Source organism: Parasteatoda tepidariorum, chromosome 5 (genome assembly GCF_982258835.1).
Source record: "Parasteatoda tepidariorum strain Cologne lab strain chromosome 5, Ptep-v5.0, whole genome shotgun sequence".
NCBI lineage: Eukaryota > Metazoa > Arthropoda > Arachnida > Araneae > Theridiidae > Parasteatoda > Parasteatoda tepidariorum.
The window spans coordinates 5,952,849-5,960,499 of NC_141759.1; the positions used below are offsets into that span (position 1 = coordinate 5,952,849).

At 35.7% G+C, this 7,651-nt stretch overlaps 2 protein-coding genes across 2 annotated transcripts; both read right to left on the minus strand.

Moving 5' to 3' along the window:
- Positions 1 to 1,309: 1,309 nt before the first annotated feature.
- On the minus strand, positions 1,310 to 5,460 carry LOC147808518 (uncharacterized). The gene is made up of 2 exons (XM_087162594.1): positions 3,843 to 5,460; positions 1,310 to 3,582 (listed from the first exon to the last, which is right to left on the minus strand). Exons 1-2 carry the CDS (start codon positions 5,458 to 5,460, stop codon positions 1,310 to 1,312), a joined length of 3,891 nt encoding a protein of 1,296 aa, XP_087018720.1.
- Positions 5,461 to 5,536: 76 nt separating this feature from the next.
- Positions 5,537 to 6,394, minus strand: LOC147808519 (uncharacterized). The gene has a single exon (XM_087162595.1). It carries the CDS (start codon positions 6,392 to 6,394, stop codon positions 5,537 to 5,539), a length of 858 nt encoding a protein of 285 aa, XP_087018721.1.
- Positions 6,395 to 7,651: the final 1,257 nt, after the last annotated feature.

The following is a 7,651-nucleotide window of genomic DNA, read 5'->3' on the forward strand; positions in this document are numbered from 1 at the left end:
TAGCATCACCATACATGTCTGTTTGAAAATGCACTAACGATATCCTAGAGAATTGACTGCTGAGACTATCACTGTTTTTTTCACCATTTAATAAAATTTACATTTCAAATCACACTTGAATACAATATTAAAATTCAAACTGAAAGCGTTGCAACGCACGCAGGGTACAGCTAGTAATAATATAAATTTGAATGCTGATGAAGTAAAAGTATTTTGTGACGTTTAGAAACACGTACATAGTTTGGATTTGAAAACCAATCTGACGACAAGCATCGATTGAGACAGTTTTTGTAACCCATGATTTGAATTGTTGTGGTCAATCAATTCGGAAAGAAAAAGTATTTGACCGATGGGCAACCAGTGATTGTAATAAGGCGATCACAACACTTTATATTTTACCTTTCTTTCTTTATTTTTTTAATAATAATTTAGTTTTTAATTTGATAACGAAAGAATATGACGCATGTCATAAATACAATAAATATCATAATATTAATGAGGATGGCGGACGAAGGAAGTTGAAGAAAGAAACACGCCTCACTGAGGTACAGGAATCACCATCCACTCATCAAGATGGCGGACGGACAAGTTGAAGAAAGGAATTGTCCTCGTCAGGAGCAGAATATCTTCATCAAGATGGCGGACGAATAAAAATGAAGAAATTGAAACTTGTTCAGCTGAATTTGCTGAGTTTGAAAACTCTAAAGATGATGCTATTCATCACAGTTTTTCTCCTGAGAAAGTTTGTATGAGGGAGAGATTTCCATCCTTATCATACATGAAAATCCTAAGAAGAAAAAATTCTGAAATAGTTCACGCCGGGTAGTGCGCCTGAAAGCAGGACGGAAAAAAAAAATACTGGTTGAAGAAATATTTCAATGTTCGATAATATTCGGGAGGAGTTAATCTATTTGTAAATTGCAGCCAACAAATAAATTTCACGGACGCCTTTTTAATGTTATTCAAATGAACTACTAGTTCTACAAATGAATAAACAGATACAAATTAAAACTTAACAAACATTTATTAATTCTAAAGCAATCTCAATTTAGTGATATTTTCAAAACCTAACTTATTCGAACACTAAATAATCAACACAAAACATTTCAAGAAGGTTGCCAAGATAAAAACTAAAGTTAAAGAATAAAAATTAAATGAAAGCAGCAGCAGTCAGAGTCACGTGACATCAACTATAAAAACATATTACAATCTCTAACATACTCCCACCTTGCAAAGTTAGGCTTATTGAACTTTGCAACCAAAATTTTACGAATTTTAAACTAAATGGAGCTAAAAATAAAAAGAATGTTCATAAGTCCAACCGAACAGGAACTTTGATGATTCTTCCCGACTTTGTTTTAGGAAAATAATTCACCTCTAAGGCTTCATTGTTCTCTACAAAATTGTCAGTCTTTCTAGCAGCTTTTAAAACCTCAATATCATTTTTGGTAGACACTTCTAATGGGTAAAGCCTTTGAAATGGACGGATCCTTTCACCCTTACTGGTCCTCAGTCTTGCAACTCTAGGAATATCATCTTTACCAGGAAAAATTTCTAAAATAACTCCAAGTGGCCAATCGATACGACGGGCATTGTCATGTCCTATTAACACAACATCACCAACGTCTAAAACGTTATTTCTTCTTACCCCTTTGTGGACTAAAAGAGCAAGGTATTCATTTCGAAATCTTTGTCTGAGGTTTTCACGTAGCTTCTGTAAATACTTTATTCGTTTTATGAGGCAAGATCGGTCTACATTATCTAGATCTGGTGTTTCGCTGTTACCGCCACCGTGAATAAACATTTTGGGTGTCAACGGTACTAATTCATTTGGATTATCTTGTATGTAAGTGAGTGGCCTTGAATTTATTACTGACTCACAGTCACACAATATCGTGTAGAGTTCTTCGTAATCGATGGTAGATTTCCCTAGAACTCGACGTAGCAGTTCTTTGAGCATTCTGACCATTCGCTCCCACCACCCACCCCACCATGCTGTAGGTGGAATAAATTTCCAAGTGATTCTCTGAGCGGTTGAGTATGCTGCTATCTTGTCCCAATCTAATGCTTTCAATGCTCTGTTGGCTCCCACAAAGTTTGTGCCGTTGTCGGAATAAAGGATTGAAATCCGGCCTCGTCTGGCAATGAATCGTCTGAGGGCTTGGATATAAGCATCTGTGGTGAGTGATTGTACCAGTTCAAAATGGACCGCTCGGTAAACGGCGCACGTAAATAAAACGATCCAAGCTTTTCCTCTTGACTTCAAGTAGAGAGGACCAGCATAATCTACACCACTTACCTCGAAGACTTTTGTCAAGGTAACTCTTTCTCTAGGCAGCGGAGCGAAGGGAACTTCAACTGGTTTAGATTTGAAACGCTTGCATGCCACGCATTTAGAAATGACTTCCTTTACTAACTTTTTAGCTTTAAGAATCCAAAACTTCTCCCTAAGTCTGACAAGTACAATAGAGGAACCAGCATGCATTGATTTCTCATGCTCTTCTCGTATTAACTTCATAGCGAAACTATTACCAGGTAAAAGAATGGGAAATTTAAAATCTTCAGTTTCATCACTATTTACAAGTTTGGTTCTTATTCGCAGTAATCCCTTTTCATCTCTAAATGCTTGCATTTTGTTAAGAAACTTCTCATCTTGAAACATTTTTAATTGCATGGATTTGAGCACTTGAGTTTCTGCTTCTTTGAATTCTTCATAGCTCAAATTACCTTTTAATTTATTTTCATGTGATGCGTTATGTATGAAACGAAGAATCCATGACACCACTCTGATGTTTCTACCGTAAGAGGAAAAATGATCGCTCCATATTTCTATAATTTCAATATTTACAATTGAAGATACGATCGTTCTTCTTTTTTCTCTAATCACTTCTTCTTCATTGACATCTTCCTCCGAGTCGTTAGTTGGCCATTCACGGGATGGAAGGTACAACCAACAGGGACCCTCCCACCATTTTGACTGGCACAATTGCTTAGCTGAACAACCTCTACTTGGCCGATCCGCGGGATTCAAGGATCCAGGTACATGTCTCCATGCTTGAACTGGTGTCAGTTTCCTAATTTCTTGAACACGGTTCTGTACGAATACACCCCACGTTTCTTCTCTTTTCAACCAAGCTAACACTGTGGTGGAGTCTGTCCAAAAATACACATTGTGGGTTTTAAACTCTTTTCGTACCTCAGTGGATAGACGAGCAGATATTGTGGCACCAAGAAGTTCTAATCTTGCAATTGTTGTCTCTTTTTTCCCACAAGGGGCAATTCTTGTTTTGCTTTGTACCAGCTGTACATAAACATTATTCATATAACAAACTCGCAGAAAGACAACTGCCGAAAAGGCATACTTGCTTGCATCACAAAAAAAGTGAAGTGAAATATTTTCAACTCCCTTATCGCAGTGCAACCATCTTGCCACCCTCACATTATTCAAATATTCAAGCTCATTTAACCATTTTAGAAATTCTTCGCTCGTTTTTATATCAACTTCAGCGTCCCAACCAATTTTAGAGTTCCACAAATTTTGTAACAAAAGTTTTGGACGCATCATCACCATGGGTGAAAGCCCTTATATGGCAAGACGGAAAAGAGAAAAACCTGGTACGTAAAACACTTCATTCTATCATTTTTTTTCGAAAAAAATGAAATATCTGTAACTATCAAGATTTCTTTTATAATTCTGGCATATATATAAAACTGCTTCTTTTCCAAGATAAAGTAGATATTGCTGAAAAATTTAAAAAAAGAATAAGTAAACTCCTCCCCAAAACTAGCTATAACTGAAATGGTTTTACTACAGCCTTTCCTCTTTTCCGTCTCGCTTTCACCCCTGATCATCACTGGACTGGTTATCCCTATGGGATCAAAAACTTTGTGTGAAGCTGATAAAATATTTCGCTTTGTGATCACTTCATTCTTTGTTTCATTAACATCAGGAATATTTATGGAAAGAGTATCACTTTGTGTGTCCCATATCATTCCTAGAATGTTTGTTGACCTTACAGTGGATTCAGCGGGATTAGTGAACTCCCACCCTCTTAAATCAAATTTTCTTTCAGCCATAATTTCTGTGGCAACTTCAATAAGCTGCTTTAACTCTTGCTCAGTTTCAACACTAACTAAACAATTATCCACATAAAAACTGAGTAGTAGTTGGCGGATAATGCCTTCAGGATATCTTTCATTTCCTTGTGTGGCTTCATCTAGTTTGTTTTCTAAGTGGTATCGTATGGTTGACGCAAGCAAAAAGGGACTACAAGAAACACCGAAGACAACTCTTCGATGACGGTAATGTTTGAGCTTACCTTGTTCGTCGTGCCATAGAAAACGTAGAAAATCTCTATCTGGCTTATGGAGACCTATTTGCAAAAAAGCTTTGCGTATATCTGCTGTTATGCCAAACTTATGGAGTCGAAATCTTGTCATTATGGAAGAAATTAATTCGATCAAATTTAGGCCCTTTTCAACACAGTCATTAAGACTGGGATGTCCCTTTTGTTTAGACGAAGCATTAAACACCGGCCTAATCTTTGTTGTACTGTTCTCCTTCACTACGTGACGATGTGGCATATAGTGACAAGTCAATTTCAGTTCTTCTACAGGAACCTCTTCGATGATGCCTTCTCGTTCCCATTCTTTGAAAACATTTCCATATTCCTCAAACAAATTTTCCGCTTCAAGCTTCCGAGTTGTTACTTGCAATCCTTTTAGTGCTAAATTAAAATTGTCGGGCAAAGGCAAATGTACGTCAAGCCAAGGTAGACTAACAAGGAAACGTTGATCTTCAACTTTAACAGTCTTTAAGAAATGATCTACCGAAGCGTTATAAAGTTCTTCTTTAGTCTCCTGTTCTAATGGATCCTGTATCCCTATGGTATCCAATGTCCACATATCTGATATATCCATTTCTTTCACTAAAAGAGAAGTTACCAACATAGAATTGCATAAAGATGTATCGCTTTCAGGCACTTTTCCCGACAAAGTCCAACCAAGTAAAGTTTCTATGGCGACAAGTCCACAAGTTAATACTTTACGCTGACCTGTCATAAGCTTCCCTATCACGTCAGCTCCAAGAAGTACTTGTACAGGTTGCAATTCATTACCAATATCTGATAAAGTTATCTTCATTTCCTGAAGTTCCTTGATCCATGGACCTGAAGTTCCAGGTGTAATGTTATCACATATAGAAGACTGATCCAAAGCTTCCATGTTACAACACTGGTTTTTTCTTACTATATCCTGTCTCTCGGCTAAACTCATCCGTTGCGCGGTGAAACAGTCTGAGCTGGAGTGTTTTCCAGAACAAAAAACACATAATTTCTTTACCTCTTTTGAAGCCGCAGTAAGTAAATTTGCAGCTGTAGGCACTCTACCTGAAATCAAAGGCTTTCCTTTTTTCTTAAAAGTTTGGCGATTTTCACTTGAACCCAAATCAAACCCAGCCATGGCTAAATTTATTCTTTCCTCTCCTTCAGTTTCAGTTTTCAGGAAATTCATCAAATTGTTCAGTCGTTCTTTAGCATCAGTTGAAGCTGCGTAAGAAAGGACTTCTGTTCCATGCTTTCAGGAACTCTTCTTGAAAACAAGATTCAACCATTGGATAAAGTATTGAAGCACATTTATCAGTTGTTACTCCTAGTGTCTCTAATGCTCTAAGGTACGATTCAAGCTTATCATAGAGAGAAGTCATTAAAATTTTTTCATTTTTCTGAACCGAAATTATTAATCTTAATAGTTCGCGAACATAAACTTCTACCAAAAGTTCATCTCTTCCAAACCGAGCTTTCAGACTATCAATTACCTTGGCGTAGTTAGCACCGGTTGGCGGAAAGCTCTCTACAACTTCTCGCGCTCTAGATCCGCTTACAGTAGCTTGAATAAGGTACTGAAATTTATTTTCGGGAGCAATATCTACATCTTGATGAATCTGTTGGAATTGGCTCCAAAAAGGTAACCATTCCTTGATATCCCCACTGAATTGTCGAAACTCTAATTTGGGTAAATTAAATTTCCTCCTAGCACTAGTAATCATAGAATTTTCGGACTCACCTGCTATTGCCACTGGCGAGTTTACTTGAATTCGCGCCAACTCCAGTTCATGTAATCTTATTCTTTCCCGTTCTTCATATTCTAATTGCTTTTGCTTTTCATCACATTCTAACTGTTTTTGCTCCGCCTCTGCCAATTCTTTATGCTTCCGGTCACTAACAGTTGTTACCAAAATATCTTCAACAAACTGTGGATCTTCGGAATACTGCTTACTTTTCAAAATTGCTTCTTTCAGTTCCGATATTGTGACCTTTTGTGGTAATGTTGCGCCAATTTCTTCAGCGACGAACAACAAATCTTCTTTTTTAAATCCTTTTGCTGCTTGAAACATTGTTTCGAATTGGAAAAAATGTCCTGTCACGGACGCCAGAAAATGTAAATTGCAGCCAACAAATAAATTTCACGGACGCCTTTTTAATGTTATTCAAATGAACTACTAGTTCTACAAATGAATAAACAGATACAAATTAAAACTTAACAAACATTTATTAATTCTAAAGCAATCTCAATTTAGTGATATTTTCAAAACCTAACTTATTCGAACACTAAATAATCAACACAAAACATTTCAAGAAGGTTGCCAACATAAAAACCAAAGTTAAAGAATAAAAATTAAATGAAAGCAGCAGCAGTCAGAGTCACGTGACATCAACTATAAAAACATATTACAATCTCTAACACTATTCTCAACAATAACAATTCACTGTAAGTAAATTTATCACGACGAAGAAGCAATTCAATATAAATATTGTATCCGTTGAAAACAATTGTTAGTTATGAATTTTTATTATTCCCGGAAAAAAACTAAAAGATTAAATTTATTTGTTACCAGTCTTTACTCCGGTGCGCCGCCCGATGAGACAATCTACTAGCGCAGGGGTTTCCAACTTACATGAGGCCGTAGGCCTCAATTTAAAACACAAATCAAATGGCGGGCCGCAACTTTATCAAAATTTTATATAGAACTCTTTTATGTTTGAAGGAACATAAAATATTACTGTCAGATTTTTACCAAGTTGCACAAAACAAAAGTATTGAATTACAAATTAAAATAAGAAGTAGATTTTTAAAAATATTTAATTTTTATTAATAATATTTTTAAAAATATTAAGTAAATAATAAAAATTCGGGCTACAATAACTTTAATGTGCACCTATGTATTAAACAATTAATGTGCAACAGATATCTAATTGTTAGGATATGAAACTTTAAAAAGGTTGTTATTAAAACTTACATAGTAGTAGCTCACAAAATGCTCATTGAGAAAATTGAGGTTTGTCTGCTGCAATCACCAGAGAATAGACATATTTACGTTTTAAATTTACAAATGAATGTGAAATTATTTTCGTTCAAAATGAGTGGTTTCAAAAAGTTAAATAGGAGAATTTCTTCTAGAAAATTTCTGATAAGCACATGCTAAATTATATTCACAAAATACAAAAAGGGCAACAAACACGATTATTTTTGTATTTGAATAAATATTTCCTTGGATGCAAAACATGAGAAATAGATTTTTTTGCACCGTTGATGTGTTAAATTTCATAGAAACGAAGAAATTAGGTTTTTATTAACGAGAAAAGTATTTTAA